The sequence below is a fragment of the Drosophila virilis genome, chromosome 3 (genome assembly GCF_030788295.1).
Source record: "Drosophila virilis strain 15010-1051.87 chromosome 3, Dvir_AGI_RSII-ME, whole genome shotgun sequence".
Classification (NCBI taxonomy): domain Eukaryota; kingdom Metazoa; phylum Arthropoda; class Insecta; order Diptera; family Drosophilidae; genus Drosophila; species Drosophila virilis.
In genome coordinates this window covers 18955658-18983642 of record NC_091545.1, presented here as the reverse complement: position 1 = coordinate 18983642, position 27985 = coordinate 18955658, and the positions used below count along the sequence as shown (strand labels likewise).

The 27985-nt window shown below is 41.0% G+C and overlaps 3 protein-coding genes across 14 annotated transcripts in view; 2 read left to right on the top strand and 1 right to left on the bottom strand.

The window, feature by feature from the left end:
- The first annotated feature begins 670 nt into the window (after positions 1-670).
- Trl (Trithorax-like) lies at positions 671-9159 on the top strand. 4 transcript variants are annotated; one of them, XM_032434843.2, is made up of 7 exons: positions 671-863; positions 3456-3921; positions 3990-4340; positions 4419-4627; positions 4964-5012; positions 6270-6781; positions 9019-9159. In XM_032434843.2, the coding sequence occupies exons 1-7, from the start codon at positions 672-674 to the stop codon at positions 9079-9081; spliced, it is 1842 nt and encodes a 613-aa protein (XP_032290734.1). In that variant the 5' UTR covers position 671; the 3' UTR covers positions 9082-9159. The 4 variants fall into 4 exon arrangements, with proteins under 4 accessions (XP_032290734.1, XP_032290731.1, XP_032290733.1 ...); XM_032434840.2 differs by lacking the exon at positions 4964-5012 and having other exon boundaries at positions 4419-4556; XM_032434842.2 differs by lacking the exon at positions 9019-9159 and having other exon boundaries at positions 6270-8192.
- LOC6624394 (probable nuclear hormone receptor HR38) lies at positions 9097-11172 on the top strand. Its single transcript, XM_002047862.4, has one exon. It carries the CDS (start codon positions 9097-9099, stop codon positions 10099-10101), a length of 1005 nt encoding a protein of 334 aa, XP_002047898.1. The 3' UTR covers positions 10102-11172.
- Positions 11173-11285: 113 nt separating this feature from the next.
- Positions 11286-27985, bottom strand: part of ome (dipeptidyl peptidase 4 omega) — a 69849-nt gene continuing 53149 nt past the window's right edge. For 2 of the 9 annotated variants that reach the window (XM_032434836.2, XM_070208288.1), the window contains exons 2-11: positions 22262-22368; positions 18876-19604; positions 14534-14779; positions 13699-14475; positions 13170-13620; positions 12887-13107; positions 12651-12820; positions 12145-12305; positions 11884-12089; positions 11286-11819 (exon numbers count right to left, since the gene is read on the bottom strand). In XM_032434836.2, the coding sequence (XP_032290727.1) occupies positions 11703-11819; positions 11884-12089; positions 12145-12305; positions 12651-12820; positions 12887-13107; positions 13170-13620; positions 13699-14475; positions 14534-14779; positions 18876-19604; positions 22262-22309 (3126 nt within the window). In that variant the 5' untranslated portion in view covers positions 22310-22368 and the 3' untranslated portion in view covers positions 11286-11702. The remainder of the gene's footprint in view (positions 11820-11883; positions 12090-12144; positions 12306-12650; positions 12821-12886; positions 13108-13169; positions 13621-13698; positions 14476-14533; positions 14780-18875; positions 19605-22261; positions 22369-27985) is intronic. The other 7 variants (XM_032434837.2, XM_070208289.1, XM_015175929.3 and 4 more) reach the window with 4 other exon arrangements.

Below are 27985 nucleotides of genomic sequence, written 5' to 3'. Positions count from 1 at the left end.
ACAATATATGAATATTGCTGAATGTGACTGATAATGTGTGGTGATGGCGCGCTTTTTTTGTGGTTTTTTATTTAAAGAATATTTTTGTATTTGCTGCCAGTTCGTGTTAGCTGTGTGTTTTTTTCCATGTCTAAAGTCATGCATTTCCATACGTTCGACCATTGGTCTGTGGGGGGCGGGCGGGCGGCCCACATTTCATATACGAGCTGTAAAACTTGCTCTCTTGTTGTCTCGCTCTCGCGCGCTCACAGTGTTTGGGAGAGGGAGTGAGGTGTGCGCGTGGAGCTCATGCGCCAGTCATCCCCCTCCCCTCCCACACACACACACACACACACACACACACAAACACGTTTGGAATCACATGTATATAAAAATTTTTCTCGCGAGAGAGCGAGAGCACATGACTTATGTGTTGTTTGCTTGCCATCTGCTTATGCTCTTTACTCTTTTCTTTCAGGGGGCAACGATAAGACGCAGCGCGCCATTCAGTCTTCGTGAAAGCTCGTGGACGTGGAGCAGTGGAGCAGCATCATCATTTGAAGCTGCCATTTAGATGAAATTTCTTGTTAGACCGTTGCAAGAATAACAGCCTCGTCGTGTTAGCCACAAACAGCAATCAATACAATTACAACGCTGGAGAACAACTGTTGGATTTGGACACGACAGCCCTAATGTCGTTGCCAATGAATTCACTGTACTCGCTCACCTGGGGCGATTATGGCACATCTCTGGTATCAGCCATACAATTGTTGCGGTGCCATGGAGACCTCGTCGATTGCACACTGGCAGCCGGCGGACGCAGTTTCCCAGCCCACAAAATCGTGCTCTGTGCGGCTTCTCCATTTCTATTGGACTTGCTAAAGGTGAGTGCGCGGCGAGAGCTTTTGTCAAACATAACCTCAACAACGTTCTTCTGGCATGTGTTTTGTGCGCGTACAGTTTGTAAACAGAGAAATCAAAGTCGTCGTTCGACTTGCCAAATAGGTTAATATGTGTTTGTGCGTGCTAGTGTATGTGTTTCTGTGTAGCAGTTTTGGCTCCCCAACTCAATGTGTTTGTGTGCGTATCTGTGTGCGTGTGTGTGCGATTTAGAAAAGTATGCACTCGCGCTCTGCTCCTGGCTTAAACACACACTTGGGCCGCTCTGGGCCTATGCTCAGCAGCAGCATGAACCATCGGTGTCGTCTCCTACTTTCTCGTCATTTTAGTTTGCCAGAGATTTCCGTGTAAGTTTTCAATTGTCAATTGAGTTGAATGAGTTGCGTACTCTTTTGCGCTAACGCTGACGTTGCCATATTGTGTCCGCCCCCCTTGCCCCGTGTCCTGTGTTGCTTATCAACTTGTTTATTATAAAAATGTATGAGCTTTTATGAGTGTCAAAGAGCGAGAGAGAAAGAGAGAATGTGAGAGAGAGTGCGAGAGTAAGCGCTTTGGTTAGGGAGGGGGAGCAAAAGTTGCGCCAACTGTTAAGTGTGTTAGAGCGAGCGCAAACGAGAGCGCCAAGCAACGGGGCTGCCTGACTGGCTCTGGCTGCTAAGGTTGTTGTTGCTGTTGTTGGGTGCACACGAGCGCGACCTCTTTTTGCTTATGCGAGCAAGTGTGTGTGTGTGTGTATGCTTAATGTACAGTTGATATCGGCTATGGGGACATATTAAAAGGGAAGCAGCAGCAGGAAAAGAAATGATAAAAGTACTATTTTAATTATTAATAGATGATACTAAAAAATGCATTTGCCTCGTAGTTTAACTACGAACACACTCATAAGTTTCAAAATCGTATTGAGTTTGTTATATTGAAGCTTCACTGTACATCGTAGACAGCTCATATCAAAATTATATATCAACACATTTATGTACATACACATGTCTCTATATACGTACACACGTATGTATGCGCTTATGTGAATCTCATTTGCTTTTTGATTTGGGTTTTATTTTTGTTGCTACATTTTAACATTTTCAATTTCATGTGCTGTACTGTACTTATTTCAGTGCAGTATTTCATTGCTTGAATTGTTGTATTTTTCTTCTTTTTTCTTTCTTTTCTTTCTACTAAATTACTTGCATTGTACGTTGAAGAACTTGCACTGTAGATCAGCGCCAATCAGATATTCATTGTTATTGTTTCTGCGTCCACATGTCAAATGACCAAAACAGAGCGGAGCAGAGTGTAGAACACCTGACGTAGGCATCGGCTTTACGTTCGCTCCCCCGTTCAAAAAGTAAACAGAGCGTAATTTTTAAAAACGTCGCTCAGAGTCGGTCGCGGGAAATGTCAAAAATTGGTTTTATATGTGAACTCTGCAAGAGTCGCAGCCACAAGATGTACTCGTACATATACTGATCTCGTTACACTCACACACACACGCTAAACACGTAGACAATGCTCTTTGTTGCTCCCGCTCCCTCACAAAGTGCAAGCAGTGAAAAGCAACCACTCTGAAAAAATCGATGAGCGTCAGCAATGGCGAGTGCGACGTCAGCAGCAGAAGTAGGTAGACCAACACGCAGGCAGCCAGCCAGCCAGTCAGCCAGCCAGCCAGCCAGTCAAGCTGAAGGGAATGTAGAGTTCAAAGAGCGTGCGGTACGCGGCCCTTGTGCGGGTTTGAGTGCGACGGAGCGCGGCAAGCGCTGGATGACATTTAAAGAGATTGGGCGAGAGGCGCTGGCAGCGCAACGCTGCTGCCGGCGAGTGGTAAACTGTCGCTCACCGCTTTAAGCGGGCCTCTGAATGCCGCAGACTTTTTGCTTGCCTGCTAATTAAATTCGTGGCATGTTGTGAGCGTGCGAGCGAGCGGGGTGCTCTTTCTTGAGCAGCGCGGCGCAGCGGTTATGGGCTCTGTCAGCATCTCCAATCCTGCTGCAGAAATGCAGAGCGCGCACAACGCAAAGCCGGTTTATTGTGATGAGAGTATGTGTTTGTCTCTGTGTGCGTGTGCTTGTGCTTGTGCGTGTGCATGTACGTGTTTCTCTGTTTGTGTTTCGTTTCGTTTTGCTTTGCTTATGCGAATGTGTGAGTTTGTCGACCATTTATCCGTTTGTTTTGATGGTCTCACTTGATGGCCAATTCTTTTGTCTCTGTTTTGAATTAACGCACGCCGGAGCAGCAGCGTTGAATGAGCGCGCGCGTTCCGCAACCGGCAAGTGTATTTGGAGCGCCAAATACAACGGTATATATTGCTAGAGAAATCAGTTGCCCACCAGAAAATTTCTAACATGAAATACGCACAGAGTAAACATTACTTATTTGGGTGTGCTTATGTTTGATGTTCATACGAACTGTTTTAGCTTGTGTTTTGTTCGCATTCCAAGTTTAAATATTATTGGTACAAAATTAGAAAATTAGAGTGTAAGAATAAAATTCATTACTGAGTCACATCTGACAGATGTGCAACAATTGTCTTATGCACACTTGTATATCCCGTAAAATCATAAGATCTGTATACTTTTGTTTAGAACACGCCATGCAAACATCCAGTGGTGATGTTGGCCGGCGTCAATGCCAACGATTTGGAGGCACTGCTGGAGTTCGTCTATCGGGGCGAGGTAAGCGTCGATCATGCGCAGCTGCCATCGCTGCTGCAGGCGGCGCAGTGCCTCAATATCCAGGGCCTGGCACCGCAGACAGTGACTAAGGATGACTACACAACGCACTCGATACAACTGCAGCATATGATACCCCAGCACCATGATCAGGATCAATTGATAGCAACTATTGCAACGGCACCGCAGCAAACTGTGCACGCACAGGTTGTGGAGGATATACACCATCAGGGACAGATTCTGCAGGCAACCACACAAACGAATGCAGCCGGACACCAGCAAACGATTGTGACAGCAGACGCATCCAAACACGATCAGGCGGTAATCCAGAGTTTTTTGCCGGCACGCAAGCGAAAGCCGCGCGTCAAGAAAATGTCACGTAAGTGTCAGCTCGCGATCAGTTGGCAGTCCGGTTGTAACGTGAACTCTCCTTTCTCTCATGAACAGCATCGGCACCGAAGGTACCTAAAATTGAAGGCATGGACACGATTATGGGCACACCGACATCCTCTCAGTTGGCCGCACAGCAGCAGCAGCAAGTGGTGCAGCAACAGCAGGTTCTGGACGAAAATGGCGCCGAAACGCAACTGTTAACCAGCACACCGATCATCAAGAGCGAAGGACAAAAGGTTGAGACAATTGTCACAATGGACCCCAACAATATGATACCCGTGACATCGGCAAATGCGGCCACTGGCGAAATAACAACTGCGTCTGGAACAACCGTAACGCCCGGCGCCAGCGGCAGTACCGCCACGCCAAAGGCCAAACGCACTAAACATCCGCCTGGGACAGAAAGTGAGTCATTTGATGATGGTGGCCTTTAAGGTACGACTGTAACACTTTTTTTTATTTTTATTTTAATTTTCTGTACAGAGCCTCGGTCACGCTCACAATCGGAACAACCTGCTACTTGCCCCATTTGCTATGCCGTTATACGTCAATCGCGCAATCTGCGTCGCCATCTCGAGCTGCGGCACTTTGCCAAGCCGGGCATCAAAAAGGAGAAGAAAAGTAAGTCCGGTAATGATACCACACTAGACACCAGCGGTGAGCTGAATAACACAACCGTGGGCGACACCAGTGCAACGGGAACACCATCGGCAACGGAGACGCCAGTTCGTGGCAGTGTAACGCACTTACCGAGGGTCGTATCCACGTCCACGCCCACCAGTAACACTATTATGGCCAGTACTGTGCTGCCACAGCAGCAACTGCAACAGCAGCACCACCAAACACCGCAGCAGCAGCAACAACAACAACAACAACAACAACAACAACAACAGCAGCAGCAGCAACAACAACAACAACAGCAGCAGCAACAGCAGCAACAACAACAACAGCAACACTTAAACACATCAACACTAAGCGGAGCGGGTGGTGGTCAAACGCATCTCATGGGCGTCAATGTCAAGCATGAGGGCGGTGGCGGCAGCGGCAGCAGCGGCGCCGCTGCGCAGCAACAGCAGGGCATGCAAAATGTTATACATATTGTGGGCGATCAAGTATTTCTGCCGCAGCAGCAGCAGCAGCCCCAATAATAGCGACGCCGCCGCCCAATGCCGGCCGCCTAATCATTCCACCTTAACACCCATCCACTCACATACACATACATGTAACACAACACCTCCTGCACATACACTTACACACACACAAGCACACACACACATACACAATGTTTGTAAATAACAAAAAACATCCGTCAACAAATGAATGCTTATTTCATTTTGTATAATTTTTGTTGTAAGTCTCATAATTTCGCTTTAAACATTTTAACAAATAATAACAAAGGAAAAGTTAATAATTATGCAGTATTTTCTTGCATATAACGGTGAATACTCAAACAATTTTACTTCAAACAAAACAAAAAAAAAAAATCAATTATGTCGCGTTATATTTGTAAGATGTAAAAAAGGAACAAAAACCATTAACAAATAATTTTTAATTGTAAGCTTTCTTTGTGGCTTAAAAGAAGGAAATTGACTTTAAGTTTCTTTTTAAATAATATATATTAACATATATTATAAATTGTTTAATAAATATATACGTATATCATTTTTATGTAACCAAAATTTTTTGCAATTAATTTTGACGCTGCGGCAATTAGTTAATATTCATTTATCCCATTCGATCGACTCTCGTTTTGTGTGCACTTTGTTTTTGTTCTTGTTTTTATTTGCTTTGCAAGAAAATACTGTACTTTGATTTTTAACTATTCTAAAATACGTTTAAATCTTGAGCTTGTGATTCTAGTCTGTATAGAACTTACTATGTTTTTTAATGTTTGATTTTTATTTTAAAATTTAATTTTGAACTTTCGGTTTTATATTTCTGTTTGACTTTAATATTTGTTTGTTTGTTTCTTTTGTTTATTAATTTTTTCGTTTAACTATTTTTTGTTGTAATAAATTAGGCACACTCGTAACTATTGTTTTAAAATTTCTTCACTTATTAATCTTACTCATTATTTACTAATCTTCTTGTTAGACTATATTACACACACACACACGTACACGTACACACACAAACACTCGAGGCACACACACACACTCATAACTCTTTCACATCGCTCCTTCAATATCTGCTGTCGTTGTTTTTAGTCAGGTTGTTGTTTCAGTTGCTTTGACTTCTGACCAAGTTGGTGTCGCCCTAACGTATCCGTTGAAAATGTCTTTACACACGTTGCTTGGCCACAATTCTGATACTCATCTTCCAAATACTTTGCAGCACCCAGCGGCAAGAAACCTGGCGGCAGCACACCCGGCTCTGTGCAGTCGCAGTCTGGCGGCAGCGGAGCGCTGAGCTCCAGCGGAGTTGTGCCCCAAGTGCAGACGGTGCAGTCGCTTCATCCGATGCAGAGCGTACAAGTCAAAAAGGATCCCGATGCACAACAGCAGCAGCAGCAGCAGCAGCAGCAACAACAACAGCAGCAGCAACAGCAACAAACAATGACAGTAACCACCACGGCCGGGGGCCAAGTGCAACAGCAGCAGGTGCAGCAGGTTCAGGTGCAACAGCAACAGCCATTGCAGCATCACCAGATCATCGATTCGTCTGGCAACATGACAACGCCGACAACCAGTGCCCAGGCGGCCGCCCAGCAACAGGCGAACAATCAGCAGCAGCAGCAGCAACAGCAGCTGGTGGCCCAGTCAGATGGTAGTGAGAGCGGTACGCCGTTATCTATTGCCCAGGTGCAAACGTTGCAGGGTCATCAGATAATTGGCAATTTGAATCAGGTGAATATGACTGATTTTCAACAGCAACAACAATCACAACAACAACAGCAGCAGCAACAGCAGCAGCAGCAACAACAACAACAACAAACAACACAACCACCACAGACGCTTTGAGTAGCACGTACAGCTCTGACGAATCGAACCGAATCATAGACCCCCTTTATTATAAACCCAATCCCTGACTTGGTTCTCCAATATGCTTAACTCTTCCCGGAATGTGTGTAGTAAAATATATACCATCTACACTCGGATATGTGGAGCAAACTATGTGTGAAGGTAAACTGTGCCTAGACAACTATTTTAAATCTGGGCACGATCAGATCAATCAGATATAAACTAAAATCAGGTTCCGGTTCCGATTCCGATTCCGTTTCCAATAAGTTGTCACCATCTCGTATACAACTGAAATTGTTGATTAAGGTTTAAAGCTCAAGTTTAGTATCTGGTTCAGGTTCTGATAGAGAACATATTTTTTGTGTATGATTTGCAAATGTTTTCAATCCCCGAACTGGGGTTAGTTGTCATGTAGTAGTAGTCACAGGTTTGCTCTGCATATCGAAGTGCCTTTAGTTTTTATAACCCAATTTGTTGTACAATCTTGTTAACTTTAAATATTGATTTGGCTATAAATATTTTGTTCTGCAATACTTAGTTATTATTTAAGAACGCGCTATGGTTATTGGACTATGTAATGTGCTGTAGTTTGACATGTCCCACGCCCCCTCCCAACCCATGTAATGTGTATGTAGTCTTAATTGGACAGACTAGGCAAGCTAGTCAAACTTAATATCTGATCAGTGTAGTGTTATTGTGTACGTGCCCGAAAGTCGGGTCAATTGTAAGCAATTGTTTTGTAAATAATTACATGACTTTTGCATTGTGTAGATTGTCTTAAATATGTTTAGCTAAAATTATCTAAAGCAAAGTGAGGTTCAATTGTAGTTTGTCCTGACGGATATAAGATCTATATATTGAGTTAATGCTGTCCACTTGGACCTGTACTTCTGCCTTAACTCTGCTCTAACCAAGCAGCTATCTATAAGCTTTAGTTTCTCTTATTTTCTCCGCTCTTAGACCAAAATATCTTTGGTGCTACACTGTACAATATTTTGTACACTATACACTATAAATTTAATATACAAAAAAGCTCTTTATATTTACATAATTATTTTTTAATCTTAATAGTTGCAAATTTTTTTTAATTAAGTCGCCTTTTTTGGATTAGGTCATATATTTGCTTTGATTTTTACTTAGAAATGATACGAAACAAAAATGATATCAATTTTTATTTAATTTTCGTCTTTGAATTCAGCAAATATTTGGCCTGTCTAAAAAATACCTTAACTCTTATGACTTAAATAAAATGAAATTTTATTTAAAACAAATATACATGAATAAACCAAAAGCTGTTTGAAAAAAAAAAATGTACAAAATTTTTGTTCCATATTTGGTGTTGGATCTTTTATTTTTTAGCCCACATTTAAACAATAGAATATTTATATAATTTCCGACTATTTCCGTTTTTGCTAATATATAATTATTTCATTTCGCTATAAATTTGTTTATTAACTTTGCTTGACAACTGTATTTAACAAACTACTCAAATTCACAAATTTGTTGCTCAATCTTTCATCAATAACATGTGTTGCTATTGTCATTACATATGTATGTGTGTGTTCTACCAAAAATCTAACATGCTTTAATATATTTTCACACCTTGAACTAAAGTTTTTGACATCGCACTCAACGCATCAACATGAAACTCACAACAACTCGACACCCTAACACCCCAGGTCTTATGAAATAACTCGAGCTCCTTAGGCAAATATAAATATAGAAGCCTGTTCAAAAGGTTGTCAATAACAAAGTACTTAGAATGACTGACTAACACATAATCAAATGACTAAAGAAATCCAATATCAAACAGAAAACTAGAGACACATATCTAACCCAACATAAAGTTGAAGATCGTGCAATGATTTATTTTTCGGAGCTATTTTATGTCGCCCTTGCACTTTCATAACATAATCTCACATTGGATCCATAACCAAGTCATTAACAAATCGTTTTTTATCTTGTCTTCTCTCTTTTCGCTGCCTCGTTGTTAACTCACCAACTCTAATCTATAAAAAAAATAATAATTAAAATATGTTTAAATATCGCAAATCATGCATCAACCAACCAAACAACCAATCCAACAAACAACCGTATCATTCATGAACAATCAATGAAATTAGGGCAACAATAAGAACATTTTGGTAAAGAAGGTTTTCATTTTGAAAGGCGGTAATAATACGTAATGATGAGCCAACGATATGACCAGCGGCCCTGGAGGAGGCGGAGGCTTCGGGGGCGGTGGGCAGACAGCGCAGCAGCACAGCGGCAACAATGGTAAATGCACCAACAACAGCAATAACAACAACGCAAGCGAACGCAGCAGCGCAGCAACAACAGTGAACAGCAGCAGCAGTAATGCAGCAACATCTGCAACTGCAACTGGAACTGGAACTGGTGGAGCGCTGCAACGTCGCGTCTTGCGCGGCCATGCTGCACAAACAACCAGTGGGGAGCGAGTACTGCTCATTAACTATGTGCCCCAATCGGGCGCATCAGCAGCAGCAACAACATCAACAACCTCCACAGCCAGCGCATCACAGTTGCCCACACGCAAGATACTCCAGGCCAGAGCCACAGCAGCAGCAGCAGCAGCAGGAGCAGCGGGAACATCAGCTGCATCTGCAGGAGGTGCCACCAATGTGGCAACCACACCATCTGTCTCCTTTGCTGGCCTTGGCTCTGAGGTGACAGTTACCTTGACGCGCACCAATCAGCGCGCCAGCGTAACCAATGTCACTGCCGCCGGTCATATTGTTAGGAATCAGCAAACCGTCTATCAGACAACAACCACAGCCGCAGCTGGCGGATCAACCAGCTCGACAAGCATGCATGAGCCAGTGCAGCATTTGGCGGCGTCAACATCGCCGCCACCGCTGCGTTGGCAACAGCAGCAGCAACAGCACGAATATCAGCATGAACACCATTTGGTGGAGGAGGAGCACATTATCATAGATCATCATCAGCAAGCGGAAGCGGATGATCAATTGATTGAGTATGATGGCAGCGAGGGTGTTGTCATCGAGGATCAACACCACCATCAACAACAGCAGCAACATCAACAACAGCAGCAGCAGCAGCAACAACACCATCATCACCATCTGCAGCATCAGCATCATCAGATGGATTTGCAGGAGGATCTGCAGGATACCGATCCACAACACCAAGAGCACCATGAGGTAGTCCAGGAGGTTTATCTGCAATAGAACCCTGTTACATATACATAAACAAAGCGATTCATATTATCTATAGAGTACATATAGCTGTTAGTTTTCCATAAGTTTTGGACTTGTCACATGATCGTAATCGCCAACCAATTGAGCTTATCTAATGGATACATGCATGCGTATGTAAGAATAGTAAATGTTGTTATCTTGCCGAACCCGGAATATTTCAAGGTTATTTAGACTAGCATTGTCCATGGTTTACTTCACCTATGTAAGCTTTTACCATCCTTTACATACCTATATATGTATTCATTTTATAATGCCCATACTCTATTGTATATATTGAACAATACGAAACACTTAAAGTTAATTAATTAACAATACAAACAATACATATGTATAAAGTTAATTGGCATAAAATATAAGAAAGTACGAATAGTATTTTTAGAACGTTGGAATACACACCGCATAAATAAAACGAAAAACTCTTAAGTAAATGAAAAGAATTAAATATTTTTGTACCATACAAATTATGCTTCAAGTTCGAAAATATTATATACAAATATTTCATAATTTAAATTTACGAAAGATGAAGTTATTATCGTCAGTTTTAAATTAATCAATATCAATTGTAAAATATAGATTTCAAGATATTGATACTCCATTTAAAATACGTAAATTTAACGATATATATGTATTTAAAAATTGAAAAACATTTTTGACATTTGAAAAATTGTTGAAGAAGTTGGCAAAAAATGCGCCCATAGGCGGCATATGTATGCATACAGAGCCGATATCATATATAATATATGGTGTATGTAAACCCAGTTTGGGGCCAAGGCAATAAAGCGAGCCGGTTTGTGTACTGAAAGCTAAAAAGATTATTCTGGTATATGGTTTTAATGGGCGATGGCCTTGTGGCGTTGGTGTGAACTATTTGTTTGAATATATTTATTTATTAATTTTAATTGTGTTTGCCTTTTTAACGGTTGCCTATACACATTTTTCGTCTAATTTATAAAAGCCTTTTAACAACTATTTATTTACAAATTCTGTGATTTTTTCTTTTTACAATGAGGCAAATTATAAAACTACAACGAAACTACAAGCTACAAATTTCAGCTGGAAAGAACTGACATAGTTTTCTTTATTCCTTGCCTGTTTCACAAAAACTTTCAAATCGCAAAAATAAACAAAATTCTAGGCGTCAATTGTGAAATTCATTTCGTTTTTTTTTTGTATTATTTAAAGTTTCTATTGTAACAGGCACTAACTACGGCTTAGACGTGGTCTGCAGCTAGTTAATTATTTATTAGATTTGTCTATAAATATTTGATTTTTGTTTTCGGTTCAAATGTACGCTTAAAATGTCATAAAATGCATTTTCAAATATTATTGTTCAAAGTTATCTTATAACACTTTTGGACCTGCATTCGTTTGATTTTCTCCTTTCTATGTTTCTGAAGCATTTTTTAAACTAAGTTTTTTTTTTTTAAATAGATTTATCATGAAACGCTTTGAATTGAAACGCAACTTTTTAAGTACCAATTAAATTGCTCTGCTCTAATTTTCTTGCAAGCCTTACAAGTTATCATTTAAATGGTTTAAACTATGATTTATGAATTATTCTGCTTATAACCCTACTTGGCGCTCTTCATCAGCCGGCTGCTGGAAAAGCATTCGCCAAAGAAACGGTCCAGCGAATGATATAAATGCGGACGCACATTGGCCAGTCCATGATCCTCATCGGCATAGCTCTGCATAAAGACAACATTTTCGATAGAACAACAACAATATCATCTTCATGTTAATGGAACCTACAATTTGCTTGAACAGAATGTCGTGTCGCTCCAGATTCTTGGCCAATATCATGGCCTGCTGGTAGTGGACATTATCATCGGATGTGCCATGGACGAGCAAATATTTCTTGCCCCGCAGCTTCTGGGCGCGTGTGCTCAGTCTCGAGTTGGCATAGCCAATTTCATTTGTGTCCGGTAGACCCATATACCGTTCCGTATAGATCGAATCTGCAAATCGAGAAAGCTATCATGGCTGTCCATATTTTCACATGGCCTAACCCACCATAGTAGGTCCAATCGGTGACAGGTGCTATGGACGCGGCGCATTTGAATACTTCAGTGTCATCGTTAGCCAGTGCCATGGCCGCCGCATAGCCGCCATAACTCCAGCCCCAGATGCCAATGTGCTCAGCATCGATGTAGTTAAACATTTGTGTCAGATTTCTAGAAATATATCGAGGATATAGCTGTCCGATGTGTTGCGAATTGTGTAGCTCGTGATTGCTGATTTCGGTTGAAATGTCTTAAGAATTAAACATTAATCATAAAGTCCGATGTCCGATGTTGATCAACCATGAACTAATTTAACTTAAGATAGCTTAAAAAATAAAAAAAGTTCTTCATACAAGAACTTCAGCGTTTCAAAAGGAGCTATACGATATATTGGTCCGATTTGGCCAATTCCGACATAGAAAATGAATCAGAAATATATATGCCCATGTTCTTTGGAGTCGAAGACGTTATGTGACGAACTTAAGATACCCTATGTGTTATGTCCCAAGTACTTACTGCGTGACCCTGATCTGATCCGTTATTTCAACAGTGCCCAGCTGCAGATAAATAGCATGCAGCAAGGTCTCACCGCGCAGGCCCGAGCCGCGCCCATCGATCTTGGCATAGATCACAGATTGATTCGAGGACAGGTAGGTGCCCCAGTCCATCATCCATTTGGTTGTCACCTGCCAAAGATACAAAATGTTGAAAGTAAGCCTTTGATTGTAGGATTTTCAGAAGGCGTTGCTTACGGAATAGGAATCGGGTCCACCATAGACATCGACCAGCATGGGATATTTGGTTTTGCCGCTGGTATCCAAATTGGGTGGCAGCTGGAGCAGTACCTTTGCCTGAAATCCTCCATCAATGTTGACTGTGAGTATTTTGTGTGTGGGCAACGCGACTCCGCGCAGCTTGGCGCGCAGCGCATCATTATTCTCCCAATCCAAAAGCTTTTTAAGCGTCACCTGAGCTGTTAAAGAATAGTCGAATATTAAAGCATATTATATGCCAAGCAAGTGCGATTTAACCTACAGAACGAATAGGTCCACTCATACACTGCTGTTGTGGGTATGCCTGGTCCCAGAGAGGTAATCACAATTTGATTATTGTCATTGAAGATGGCCGTATAGTAGTTCTGCTCCACATCACCCGATGTCATCAGTTTGCATGTCAGACACTTGGCCGCCTGCTTGCGAGTGGTCACAGCGCGTATGGCGTACAGATGCATCTGCTCTGGATGCTCCTCCGTGTTGGCCGTATAGAAGATGACATCATGCGTGGCATCCCAGTGGAGTATGCTGTCCACCACAAACTTTCCGCTGGTCAGTGGCTCCAGCTGCGCATTGCTCACGTCTGTGGACAGCAGCTGCAGTTGTTTGTAGTTCTCATGGGGCAGCACGAACGCCAGACGTGAGCCATTACGGTTCTTAAATGGCGCCGTATAAAGATCAACCCAGCCTGTTTTCGATTCAGTGCTATACAGCTGCAGGTGGAGAGCGAGAGAGAGAGAGAGAGAGAGAGTGGATGGTTGAACCCAAAGTGCAGTTCTTCGTTCACTTACCAGCTTCCGGCTTAGTCCATCGAAGCTGACAACATAGGCTGCATTCTGAATGCGATTCATCCATACGGAGAGGACATTATTGTCATCCAGCCAACTGACTGCTGTGACTATATAGTCGGTTTCCGTGTTTAGGGCACTTGGCACAGGCATCGAAGTAAGGAACTCATTGCCCGCTGCCGCTCGCTCGAGATCGGCCATGAAGAGCACTACGCGGGGATTTGAAGAGCCCGCCTTGGGATATGGAATCTCCTGATGCAATGGATACTGAAAACGTAGATCGCCAGCATCGCCGTAGTAGGGGAAGTTGATGACATGCGTGGGCGAGTCATCGAACTGAATGAAGGCTATCTGGGTGCCCGAGGGATTGAACCAGGTGGCCACGTTCGAGCTGAATACCTCCTCCTCGTACACCCAGTCGGGTATGCCGTTCAGATAGATGCCACGTTCATTGCTCGTAATAGGTATCTCTGTGTCCAGAGCACTCTTCTTATAATACAAATTGCGATCGTAGTTAATGATCAGCCCATTGCCCACCGGTGACCACTGGACCATGCTCAGATAGGCCGGCTCGTTCTGTATGGTCAGCGGCTTAATGGAATTGCTGCTCAAATTGTAGATGTCGTATTGGGCCAGGAAACTGTAGCGAAAGTTCTTTTTGTAGTTCTTCGCCAGCAACAGCAGCTGCCCATCGGCTGACTTCTCGTAGAGCACATAGTGCGCCGCATTGGCCAACAGCTTGGTGACGACCAGCGTCTTTGTATCCAGCTCCACAATGTCCTTAAGGATTGTACGCTGTAGCACAAGCTATACGTATATGGAAATCTGATGCACTTACCGCATTCTCCTTGTAAATCACACTGTTGCCGCTGCTCCAGCTGCCATTGAAGCGCTTTGCATATAATTGACCGCTCAGCACATCCTCCAGATCGATCGCATTGTCCTTTGGCTTATCGTCGTTTGTATCGCCGGAGCCCAGGACAAACACGAGCATTGTAGCCAGCAGGGCTACCGCGATAACTGCACCAACAATGCTCAAGATTATGCGCACTCTGCGTTTCTTTTCCTTGGAGTAGACCAGGTTCTGTGGAATAAGTATAGATATTAGTGATTATCATCGGATATTATTTTAATGCATATTTTAAATCATTAACAGGGTTTTTCACCTGATAATTAGCTTCTTCATTTTATAGTTAGGAGTTGATATACTTGAGTTAAGAGGAGGGTCAGTAGACATTAATTACATATAGAGATATTTTATTACATTTTAACCCATAACAAATGAAAGAAGCATAAAGAGTTTCTTTTCTGAACTGAAGAATATCGATATTATAATAGAGTGTGTTCTTCTCAAAATTTCGTAAACAGTTCGTCAATTTATTCCTCAAATACATTGAAGCAGGTTATGGGTAAGATAGCTTGATATACCTCAAGAAATGTATTATTGAACGATGTTTCCGTTTTGAGACATAATATATTAAGCTCCGATTGATCATCAAACTTTGTCAAGATACCATTCAAATAAGACTAGAGAATAGTAGATTATTGTTTTTGAAGTGTGTCTTTGACTTTGTTTGATTTAAAGCAAGGCAGCTTAAGAATACGTTTATTTCTTATTTTTTTATATATGAAAAGTAAAGTGTGGCTCTTAAAGATATTCAGTTTATTAAGCTCTTACATATATGACCGCATTTAATCTGCCATCGAATGCATTTCCGCAATTGCTTTTGGCTTTCAAGCTGCGCCAAAGAGGCTTCATACGCAAATTTCAAATGAATAATGTTCATGGCTCTTGTCAATTTTATATTCTGATAAAAAGGCAGCTAAAAATTTAATATCCCAGGCACGTTTCACCGAGTCTTAGTATAAAAGTCTTTTGCATAAAAATATTGGCTGTAGGCGTCGTTGCGCATGCGCAATGCGCTTTTTCTTTTTGCCCATCGTCTGAAGTGAGCCCCAAATCAGAAATCACGGGACGCAGACTGAAAATGAAAGTAGTTTTGTATTTTTTTGTTTTGTTTTTTTTTTTTTTACCAGACTGAAGTCGTCTCGGAACTGGTTTTGCATTGTTGGGCGAAGCGTCGAGCTATTACGGGTCGGGGAAACCGACAATTGCGCCATGACGTAAGCTCATATAAACATTTACCAGGTAGCTGAGAAATTACTTTTTTTATGTAAGTAATTTTTATTGACTTTTGGTTTGCTATTTTCAACATGTTTTTGTTTTTTTCAGATTACGCGACTTCAAAGTAAATAAGAAACGGTTCGCTGTGTTAATAGAGCTGTCAATAGATGTCCAATAAAAATAAATCGCATTTGGCTTTTTGTGTGTCAGTGAGAAATGATGCCAAACTTATGCCAGCGTGACAGTTGTTGATAATTATGTGGTTGATTTAGACCAGCTCAAGGTTAAATGAGCTTATATAAGATTACTGACAGGAGTACTTGTGTCTAATAACGCACTTGTTGTAGCTCAAAGAGAAGCTTAACTTGAATACTATCGTTTCCACTTTTATCTTTCGATTTCTACATTATGTAAGAAAAAAAAACTATCATTGCTATCAGACTCATAACTCCAATCCAAACCATAAGTAAACATGAGAAGTCTTTACGCCAGCCTTAAGTAAACAAATGCATTTAAATTAAAAAAATGATTATTTTTATAAATTTTGTTAATGTCAATTTTGTATTATATCGCCTTAACAGAGTAAAGCGACTGATGTACAAAGTATAAAGCTCATGCAACATTCATTCAAGAATTCAAATCCAGTTGAATAAACTTTGACCTTTATTTTCCGGTTTTTGTTCTTGGTATTTTCTCGCATTCGACATTTTTACTTACACAGTCAACTAACCGCACATATGCCATTAAGATATGCAAAAGAAATCGAAGCGAACTTCCAATCCCAAACCTCCGGCGAACACGCCCGCGCCCACGCCAGGCTCAAGCTGACGCCACGTGTGCTCCGAATCCCCAAATGATTTGCAGTGGCACATCCAAAATATATGGCACCTTGGTGGCAACTGCAACTGGGCTCGAGGATATGCCGGTTACAAGTTGTACGATTTTATGGCTAGAACGGCCATAAAATATGCTCCCACTAGGTATCACAATGAGTTGGGTTTTTGGCGTTTGGGGTTGTTGGGGTCAGCGCATTTATTAAACGCAGATCAAATTGAAATTGCTTCTCGCTTTTTTCGCGCGCACAGTTTTATTATATTTCTCTATTCTAATATTGCATTTAAGCTTTTTCATCAGCCACGCAGCAAGAGTTTTGGAAACTAAATAAAAATGGGTATATTCGTTTTTAATCTGTGTTGGCGACTGGAGATTGTTGAGAGACCAGCAAAAGACTTAATCTACTTTACTGTAACATTTTAATTATATACAAATTTAATATATGGTATAACCCTTAGATATGATGGAAATTGATTTGAAAGTTGAAAGAATGCTGTTAGGGTATTAAAATTGTGTTCATTTTTGGATAAGCACACTTCGATTGGCTTGATGGCGTGCAAATTGAAAATTCGCACGACTGGGTTCCGTCTGTGTTGAACGCATGACTTTTGTTTGTCTGGGGATTGTTTTGGGATTTGTGAATAGAATTTGTGCACAATGTGGCGCAATTAGTGGCGCCAGACGAGCCCAAACGAATTCATTAAATAAATATGACACCGAATGCTTTCAGTTGCTTTTAGGATCATTCCCAGCCCTGCGGGAAACAAGACCAGTGAAATCAGATGCCCGGTTAACTTGAACGTTTGCTTCTTGTGCACTTGAACTTCCGGCAATTAGTTGCGTATCGCACAGGCCGGAGCAGGTCGGATTGAGGCTGCAAACAAGCTGAGTGAAATTTATATCCATGTTGCACCACATGTCGTATACTTGTTTAGTGTCAGCTGCCATTTTGTTGCCTGCTTTTAGCCTCACACATAATCGCCTCTGAGTTGCGGCATGCCAACAAGGTCCTTGCCCTTTCCAAAGAGTCCTGCTAAAAAATGAATGAGCGCCGCCAAGAGCAGCAGCAACAGCCTCTGCACCCTGTACCCTTACAGAACTTGCTTTTATCACCATGTTTGAGCCTCTTCTCAGCTCAATCGAAAAGCCTGCCGGCCTGTCTCTATGCAAATGAGTCTTGAGCTACCAGATATTGCTTCCAACTCGATGAATGGTATAAAAGCTTAGTTCGCTTCCGTTTTAAATATCGAGCCTAGTATCTTTAGCCTGTCGTAAGCGTTTTTGTTGACCACTTCTCTATCTGGGCAGGGTATGCAGCCATCGGCGCTCGAGGAGACAAAGTGTTCGCTTTTTAAGGGGTGTTTACTCCTTGGGGCTCTTTTGGGCTGTCATTTGTCGTTTAGTTTTTCATTAAACTGACAAAGTTAATTAGTTGTTGTCCGGGGCGTGGCGTTGTGCCCTTGGGCATGTCCTGTTATTATTGTTATTGCGGTTTTTACCAGCTTTTTTATACAATTTTACTAATTGTGAGCATATTTCTGGCTGAGCTTATAAGACAAATGAGCCTCGTAAATTGCTTTCCTATTTAATATAGTCAAGGAAGTCGCCTTCAAAAATAGTTAATCACTTTGTGGAAAGGCTCCTAATGTTAGATTTATATGGGAGCTAATGGTTTTTCAAAAAACTCAAGTGAGTTATTATTCTTAGACTCAAAACATGTTTATATAATCTAGAACTTTAAGATAAATTTTCTTTAGGAAATTTTACTTTGGAATATACACTTTTAGAAAGAATATTTAAGCTTTTTCTTCTATAATTTCGACCTAATAAATAAGGTTTGATTATAACTACAAATATTTGTTTATTTTTCACTCTTCCAGTTTTAGCCTCTGTTTTTTTTTAATTATGGCATTTTAGCTGCATACATAATTGTTTGGTCAACAGGCTACTTTTTCTAATTAATGTCATACAATTTGCTTTTACTTGTTGCATGTAAGCCACACACACACTTACACACATGCACTCACACACACACACACACACTGGTGCTTTGACTTGATGTCGCTAAGGGAACAGTTGACCAGATGTCGGCCTCCTCAATTAGTGGTGCATTATGGTAGCCACATGCACAGGCCAAGAGTCCTCTTTGGCACATATAAACTTTAATTGAAGATCAAGAATCCGTGCCAAATTATGGTGCGTGCGTGTGTGTGTGGCTTACCTTAAAGCGGGACATGCCGCCGCCAAAGCCACCAGCGCTGTGCAAATCATCGTCGTCCAGGCTGCTGCCGCCGACCCCGCCCAGTATGGACTCGTTCAGCTTGGCATTGTGGCGCCTCAGCTGATAGGTGCCTGCCGAGTGAGAGGCGGCAGCTGGCTTGTAGTAGTAGGGCGGATGCTGGTGACGATGCGAGTGGAGCGCGGACGCGGATGCGGCTGTTGCCGTCGCTGCATCCTCAAAGTCATAGTCCAGCAGCTCAATCGGATGGTCACATTTGCAGCGATGAGGCGGTGTTCGGTGTGGAGTCGTCAACGTCGATTGTGGATGCTGGTGGTGTCTGCTTTTGTTGCCATTGTGGTGGCTGTGACTGTTGCTGCCGTGCGGATGCGGCGGATGGGGCGGCGGCGGAATGTCTGCGGGTGTTATATAAATTTTGCCACCACCACCACCCCCGCCCAGGGCCCCAACTGCGTCCGGCTGTTGCAGCTGCTTGCTCGGCCAGTGAAACTCGTCAAACTCGCTCGAGCTGTTGACCAGTTGTTGCTGCTGCTCCCACATCAGTTGTCGATGCTGCTGCTGCTGTTGTGGTATGTGCCGCATGCAACTTTGTTGGTGTTGTTGCTGTGGTTGCTGCTGTTGCTGCTGTTGCTGTTGTTGCTGCTGTGGGTGCTTGTGGTTGTGGTAGCGAAAATACTGCTGATGTGCTGTGGCCGCTGTTGCGGGTAAGTACTTCGCATCGCGGGCAGAACGAGAAGAGTAGCCATAACAATTGTTTGTTGACAGCAAAAATGCCTGTTAGATCAATGTAAAAGTGTTCTCTGTCTAGCTCTGTGTGTGTGTGTGCTTGCGCATGTGTATGTGTTTGGCGGGTTCGGCAGGTTTCGGATCAAAAGCTGGAGTTCATTCAGGTTTTTGAAATAAAACGTAAAAGGGGCAATACACAGTATCTAAGAGCAGCAAGCATCAAGTTACAAATTATACAAATAAAATAAACCTCGAATCGAATGCTTTATGCTGATACCCAAATAATTCGAGTTGCAAATCAATCAATCGAAGCATTAGCATATTTTATAAGGGTTAAAAAATGCCAGCTCTTCAGCGCTTTGAATTCAGCCGAGAGTTTAATGAACTAGTAATGTTAACTGGCTCATACAAGCTGTCACACTTATATTTAAATGTGAATTGCAAACTTGAATTTTGTTTATAAATAATAAGAGCGTATTTTATAACTGGTTTTTTGCTTTCTAATTTCATTCCCATTCATTGAGAAAAAACAAAAGAAATATGAATAGGTTTGAAATTGAAAGCTTAACTCTCAGCTAAAGTTTTCAGCTACATATATTTTTATAGAAAACTAAATTGAAAGCTTAACTTTTAACTAAAGTTTTCGGCTACATGTAATTTCAAACACTCAATAAAACTTTTCAAAATTTCCAAAAATTATAAAATTTCAAGCAGGCATTAAAAGAATTCATGGAACAATTTATGGCTGACTCAAATAAACGAGTTTCATAAAAGAATAAAAATGATTTATAAAATTCTTTAAGCAAGATTAAGATTATTATTAAATAATAAAACTTGTTTAATGAGACAGATTGTCATTTGTATAAGTAAATATTAAACTACCCTTTAAACAGATTTTTCAATGAAATACGAAAACTGATTAGAATGAAAAATCTTAAAAGCCACATTGGAACTACATGTTCGCAAAGTAACTTTGCAAACTCTTTTAGCAAATTCCAACAATATTCTTAAATGGCCTGCAGCAAAAGTATACATAAGCCAAGTTACGAAATACAATTTGCACACAGCCAAATAAAGGAAAGCCAACCAAATGTAAGGCAAAGCAAGTCATAACCAAAGCCAAGTGAGATTTGAGCCAAATGCATTAGCTCGATTTGGTGGGAAGCTCACCGCAATTATTTAATTACACAGTGGCTTCGATACTAGCTGGTTGGTTCAGTTTAGAAGAGCCCGCTGGCTGCCGGCCAGGCGCGGTGCAGGGGCTGCTTTCGGCTTAATCAAAGAGCCAACCAAGTCAAGCGGAACACAGAAGAGCGACAAAAGTTTTGTTGCAACTTTTGTGGTGCAGGCGCAGTCAAGCAAAGACCCAGCTGCCACAAAAGGGACTCCGAGTCGAGGGGACATCATCAGTGCTCCAGTAACACCCACACACAGACAAGCATGCAGGCGGGGAGCACACATGCGGACCTTCACATCCGCAGAGCTACAAGGCTCCAGACCTCGGACCGATACATATCGCTAATGATGATCAAATAACGGGCCAAATGCTGGGACCAAGCAACAAAGGGCCCACAAAAATCGTTAGCCCAGTTGGCAGCACACCAGGAAATTCTCTGCTGCCCGCAAACTGTGTCATGTGCCCCAAACGTACTCGCTCTCTGCCACATCTTCGGCGTCGTCTGGTCGTAATGAGCAAAGCTTTTACTTTTCACAGACATGAGCATGATTAGGAGAAGGAGGAAGAGGTGCAATAGCACCTTTCAACTTGTCTGCTGTTTAGCCCAAATGATATGTAAATACCAAAACAAACTGAGGCCTCGGCCTGAGTCCTTATTTGATTAGTACTCGATCAATGCGCCAAAAAGTATGCAGCGTTTAAGCCCCTTTGAGAAATTAGACGGTGCATACCAAAGACCTTCCATTATTGAGGCCACTTTAAGGTCGTATGCCTTAAACTTGTTCTACACAATTTTATTAGTTAGCCCCGAATAAGGCCAGGCTTGTGCCGCAGTCTGCTAAATGTTTACCTTACAATGGCAAATATCAAAAAAAAAGGGACTAAAAAACAATGTGCTCATGCATGTGGCACCCGAGAGTGTGTAATGCATTCATTTGCCCACAACCCGCCCTGCTCATGCATAACCAATTATAAATTCAAATGCACCAAGATAATAAATTATATTTTTGGCACACACACGTGTGAATTGTTTGCGAGCAAATGCTTAAAACAAGTTAATAAAAACACGCCCGCAAATACAATGCATTTCTATGCTTTAGGCCAGTTAAAGTCCGAAACTCAAAATGGCCTTAAATATGCCCATAAATTATGAGAGGCGATTGTTCAAATGAATTGCTTGGAGAGAAATAAATATGTTTTGCAGGAAAAAAAAATGCACATTTGCAGTTGAAAAATCATAGAAAATTGCATGCGAGCAACACAAATTTGAATATACCGAATTTTCGAGGTGCTTAACTTAAATACAATCATGCGTAAGTTTTTTTTTTTGAATAAATCGGAATATGTTTGGCAACAGAAATAGTTTCGTTTAAAGTGGGAAGTTCTTTGGACTGTTTGGCTTAAATATGTGCTGTTTGTCAATGTTTAAAATATTTAACAACTTTTTTGTTTATTTCATACATACCTGATCGCTTTGGGCTGTTTCAGTCATCGAAACATCGTTTCCAGACATTTTTTTATCGTTTATATTTGTTTATTTAGTTGTGCATAAACTTGGCAGTTGTTACTGTACTAAAAAGTAAACATTTCAATAATTTAGTGAGCCTTGCAATTTTTTTGTTAAATAATTGTCTTTACGGGCTTGCGAATTTCGGAGTTCATTTGTAAATTTTGATTTAGGGTTTTATTTTTGGCATAATTTCGTATTTTTATGCAATTCTTCCAACATTTATTTATTACTTTGATTTATTACACATTCTGTTGTCCGATATTTTTTGAGCAAATACTTCGTGTATTTGTTTTTTTATTATTTAAATTGCGAACACTAAAATTTATTTATTGTGATGTGTATGTATTTGAGCAAGTCGGCATATATTTGGTGTATTAAATTTCCGGTTTTTCGTATACTTTTCTTTCCGACACTTATTTGAATAATTTTGTGTGCTTAAAGGGTTTATTTTGCTCCGATTTTTGTAATATATATATAAAATATATTTACTTAATGCTCTCGCTTACGCGTGTCTTATATTTACACAGCTTAGTCCAAGTCTCTAGAAAGCATTTCTCTTGGATATTACAATTTTCACTGAGTGAACCCACATTTTTCTATCACAATTGTGCAGCGAAGTAAATAGCTGCCACTTGCCATTAAATGCAAATTAAGCAATTTAAATAAGTAAACAAATAAACAAAACGCTTGAATACGAATTTGCGGTTAAATGGGGACTAAAACTAAGATGAAGACGAAGCCCAGCACAACACACAGACAGATACACAGACAGAGACACAGACACACGAGTGCGTTTGGTTTTCTGTTTTGTTTGGTTTGTCGCATTGCACATAACTCGTTACTCATACGCCGCGTTGCATGGCCGAGTTGTGGCTACAAATGTGTTGCCTGCCTGCCTTACGGTTGCCAATTGTCAGTGCCACGCGATGAATGCGGTAGACAATAACAGAGTCTACCGAGCACAGGGCGGTGCCAGACCCAAAAGCAAAGTAAATAAGAAATATAAAATAACACAGAGAAATTGAAATTGCGTATACGTAGTCAAAAAATAAACTGAAAAAAACCACCACAAAAAAAAGGGCGCACATTTGGGTCTTATGTAAACAGACAGACAAAAGTAGGTAAGAATTGCGTTGCGAAGCGAGATAAAAAGAGAAAATCGTTGCCCGAAAATTTGATAAATGTTCTGTGACCTTTGTACTAATGTGCTCCCAAATGTGCGTAATGGATATTTGAACTAGGGAGAAAGATAGCGGCGGAGAGTGGCAGAGGGAGTGGGTAAAAAGACAAGCAAGCAACTTACTTTAGAGGGATACGGATAGATTTCGAAGGGAATAGATATTCATAACAAGATTATTTGCATATGTGCATAGCTGAAGGCAGAATATATTGTGTTTGTTAAGAACAATGAATACATCTTGCGACTTACAAAAGTTTATAAACGGAAGCCTTGCAACTATTTACAACTCTCTGTTTTTTAAAAAGAAAGTTAAATCTTTAAGCTAAATTTATTGTGTGCACTTCATTAATACCTTACATTAAAACTATTAAAACTAATAATGAGAATATCATTATTAATTATTATACCAACTACCTAAACTTAACCTTAGACTCTAGACAGGGGAAATGTAAGAGTCTTCCTTTACTGAAATTTTACTCACTCATTTTTCGATTGTTCTTTTATTTGGTTAGGTTATTGGAATTACCTTCATCCCAATATCAAAATTTCTTCACTGTTAATTTTAAATTCAATAGTTTAAATGTCCAATCATTAATCAAGGGCACTTAAATTGACCAGACGATGGGCACTTGGGCGCAAAATATCTACAACTTTAGGCTCTAAAAATAACAAAGATACTTTACCAGCAGTCTTGTTAGCCGGGCATTTTATCTTGCCGAATGGGGACAGCTGTTGTTTAGCTGAAATTCATTAAATATTAATGAGCTTAAAAGCGGAGAGCAATTTGTCGAGCTGCAGCGAAAAGGAAATTCTAATTTTGCTACTGACTTGGTTGGATAAATCGCCATCTTCCGGCTGTAGTGAGAGGCAGTAAAACATATGAGGTGGCCGGCGCGTGGGTGAGTTCAAACCCTGCTCTGACTATTTGATTTTTCATTTGTGCACTTTTCACTTAAGCGGACAGCGACAGCAGAAATTGCAACTGGCATTCAACAGCAGCAAACAGAGGACCTAATGGTCGAGTGACAGCAACGACTGAAAGAAACGAGCGGAAGCAGCAGCTAACATATTCCTCTTAAGGGCACAAAAAAAAGAAGGAAAAGAGCTGCTTGGCCAGAATTTCCATTACTTTACATGGAAAGTCCAAATGTTGGATGTCGAACAAGTTAAGGCAAAGCAAGCCAAGGACTTATGTTCTCTCATTAAGATTAAAGACTCGCGCTGAACTAGTTCCAATAACAGCGATTGTTTTTGTGTTATCGATATGTTGGCCTTAAGCTGCTTTAAGCAAATGTTTATGAAATATATAGATACATTCTGTATTATTATGGGGGACTCCTTATTATATAGAATTCTTTGTATATTTATGTAGGCACCAAATTAATTTATTCATAGTAAATAACTTTATTGGACCATTTTCATAGTTCATATTAATTTTTGAATTTATTATCATATTAAATAATCATAATGGTAGTTACGCACATTATCCATTTGAAAATCGAGAATCTTTCGAGTGGGGGTTTTAAACGAAGTCTCCTTTCATTTTTTAATCAGCGCAACCCTTGCCTCATAGAGCACAAGTAGATTTATGGGCAACACTGTTCAATGTCAAACTAAAATCTACAAGTCACGCGAGAATATTTAAGAATTTTTTTTTCTTGAAGTACATACCAAATAATAGAATGTCTGACACCAATAACAACTTAAATGTTCAAGAAATCTCACGGCGTTGGAACAACAGCGCAAATTCATATCAAAACCAATCGCAAGTTGGTATTGGGATAGATTTGGATGAGGGCTTACTATTGAATTCGTATACGGAGTCGGACATGGATGGGGAACGCAGCTGCAACTTCAACTCACCAATAGCCTGTGTAGATGTATTGGAATCGTTGCATGAGGATGCGTCTGTGGATGGCCAGGTAAATTTGGCACTGCCAGCAAGTTGGCCAGCTGAGAGTCCAGCTAACTGGGAACTGGAAAGCTTGCCTGCCCCATCGGTTGTTGTGGAAAACAATCAAGCATTAGATGAAGATGAATTCGATTCTGAATCGGAATCCGAGTTGGAATTTATCTTTGAAGAAGCGCCGCCCATCAATGGCATCAGATTCTACAATCCAAATTTTCAACCTTCGGCTGCAGCTGCACAATCAATCGATGCCAATGCTAATCCGATGGCCAGTGCAACGGCATTGCCCAATATCAGCCAGGTGAACAACTCGCGCTTGGACCTGCGCCCGGTGCCTGCCTCAATAGATCTAACACGCAATCGACCCTCAACCACCTGGCGTGACTATCATGCTCGAGTTCGGGCCTCGGCACAGGGCCGTCCGGCTGTAGCCAATGGTATACAGCGGCTCTGTGCGGGACAGCCAACTAATCAAGTTCCAATGTACATGGATGAAGAAATCGGTGCCTTTGTATTCTTTCGCAACGAATCCGAATCGGAGGAGGAGCCGGCGCTGCCTCCATTAGTCATGGTACCTCGACGCGGCAATAGTGTCAGCGATCTTAGCCAGTGCAGCAGCGATGACGAGTCCGATCCTAAATAAACATCGATGTGAACCGACAGACTTCCCCTTAATATACAAAATATATATAAGCTAAGCATAGAAAATCCTTGAAATATGCAAGTAGAGAAAACATGATAACTTTGTCTACGTGCAATTTGATGTAATGCATAATTATATAATTTAATTGTTTATTTGTACTTTTTATATCGATTCGCACAATGGCTGCTTACATTTATTATTTATTTATTAATAATAAATTATTTTAAAATTGTTTGCATTTGCTTTCAAATATTTTAATTATTATATCCATTAAATTCATGAATTTAATCTTAATTCGAATGCTAACAGCAGTTGGATTCTGCACTTCAAAATTACGATTGGATTTGTCATCAAACCTTCGAGTTCCTACTCAACATAGTTCCTTGATATTTTGAGCTGTTCTCATTATAATCTATTGATCTATTTGTCATTCATTTCATTTAATGATGGTCAGGCTCTCTGCTTGCCCAGCCCTCCACTAAAATTGTTTAACGAACATTTAAAGCAATTTGCTCCAAGAGTAATTTTGCCTAAATAATTGCAATCGAGAAATGAAGCCCACGACAAACAATGTGCAGGGAGCAAATCTCTGCAGTAGTTTTAGGAGGTGGCTGTAAGGTCGGGGGAGTGGGAACTATAAATTTGCTAGACCATGGACCAATGCCAGGCAGTTGGTTGGCTCTGGGAAATTTATATGCCAGCTGCCTGTCGCAACGTTGTCCGCCTATACAAATATACGCCCACATACCCACCCACCCATCCACGCACGGCCTCATCTTCTTTGTTATGCAAGTTAATCCTTTTTATAGCTATTGTTCAGCGCATCAAAGCTTTACAGCTCCCCGCACATACTTCCAGCTAGCAGCTAGCCTAGAACATACGCACGCCCTGCGCATTTGTTTCAATGGAGCAGCTGCGAAGTGGACGCCTGAGGGGAGCGGCAGCAGATGTAGCTGTAGCACATGTCACTGCATTTTTCAGCGACTCCGAGAGGCGACACAGCCAACATATTAGTTGCCACACATATTTGGTGGCCCAGCCAGCGGGCAGCGGCGTATGTGGAATGTGTGTGGCATGAAATGGGGCTCGGGCTCGGGTTGATGCATGTGCATCTTCTTGATAGCTTGGGCTAAATCTGGCGCATGCTGTGCTATGGCGCCGGCGTTGCTGTTGAGCGTGTTTGTGTGGCATGCCGCAAATTCATTATTATTTTACCCAACACCCACTCAAGCAGCCGCAGTAACTGTATAAACACCCAGCATATGAAGTAGATAAGCACAAAACGAAGGGTGTACCCGGGAAACCGGGAAAGCGTGAAAAACAATCTTAAAGAGATGCCGGCACATCATGAAAGCACTTAAAGATTTTTAACACTCGAAGACAACAAGTGCACAGGTGTAAGAAAGAAAGAAAGACGTGCCAAGTTTGTTTTATCAAAATGACTTGGGTCCATGTTATGGGGTGCAACAAGATTGAAGAGTAATTTTATCAATTCGAAGTTTTCTTCTAGCGATTTGTCAAAAATAACTTTATATTTGCGAAATTTCAACTCATAAATAAACAGTTTCTTTTAACAAATTTTTTGCAACTATCGAATAACTTTAACCTCTGACCTCGAGCAACCAATATCCGTACATGGCTAAAGCAATAGGACAACATTTCAGTCAACGGCAACTGCTGCAATTTCTCATTTTAATAAAAATGCAAATGTCTGTTCCTCAAAGTGAAGGAATGACGCTTTCTTTACTGTTTCCTTCCGCATTTCCTGCCCCTTTCCCCCTCATTTTCACTCTTTTTCAGCGCATTTTCTCATATAAAACGTTGGTAAAACTTTTTGATTTTTCTGCAAGTTGGCTAAGGCAAAAAAGCCAAACATAATAACAACGAAAACAAAGGAAAAAAGAGTCACATGCAATAAGGAAAATGCGCTTTCAATAAGCCAAGCAA

Excerpts from the sequence above, each read along its gene's own strand:
- Trl (XM_032434842.2), top strand. The coding sequence starts at position 672 with ATGTCGTTGCCAATGAATTCACTGTACTCGCTCACCTGGGGCGATTAT. Across the intron at positions 864-3,455 it reads TTCTATTGGACTTGCTAAAG|AACACGCCATGCAAACATCC; the intron begins GTGAGTGCGCGG and ends ACTTTTGTTTAG. Across the intron at positions 3,922-3,989 it reads GCGCGTCAAGAAAATGTCAC|CATCGGCACCGAAGGTACCT; the intron begins GTAAGTGTCAGC and ends TCTCATGAACAG.
- LOC6624394 (XM_002047862.4), top strand. The coding sequence starts at position 9,097 with ATGACCAGCGGCCCTGGAGGAGGCGGAGGCTTCGGGGGCGGTGGGCAG.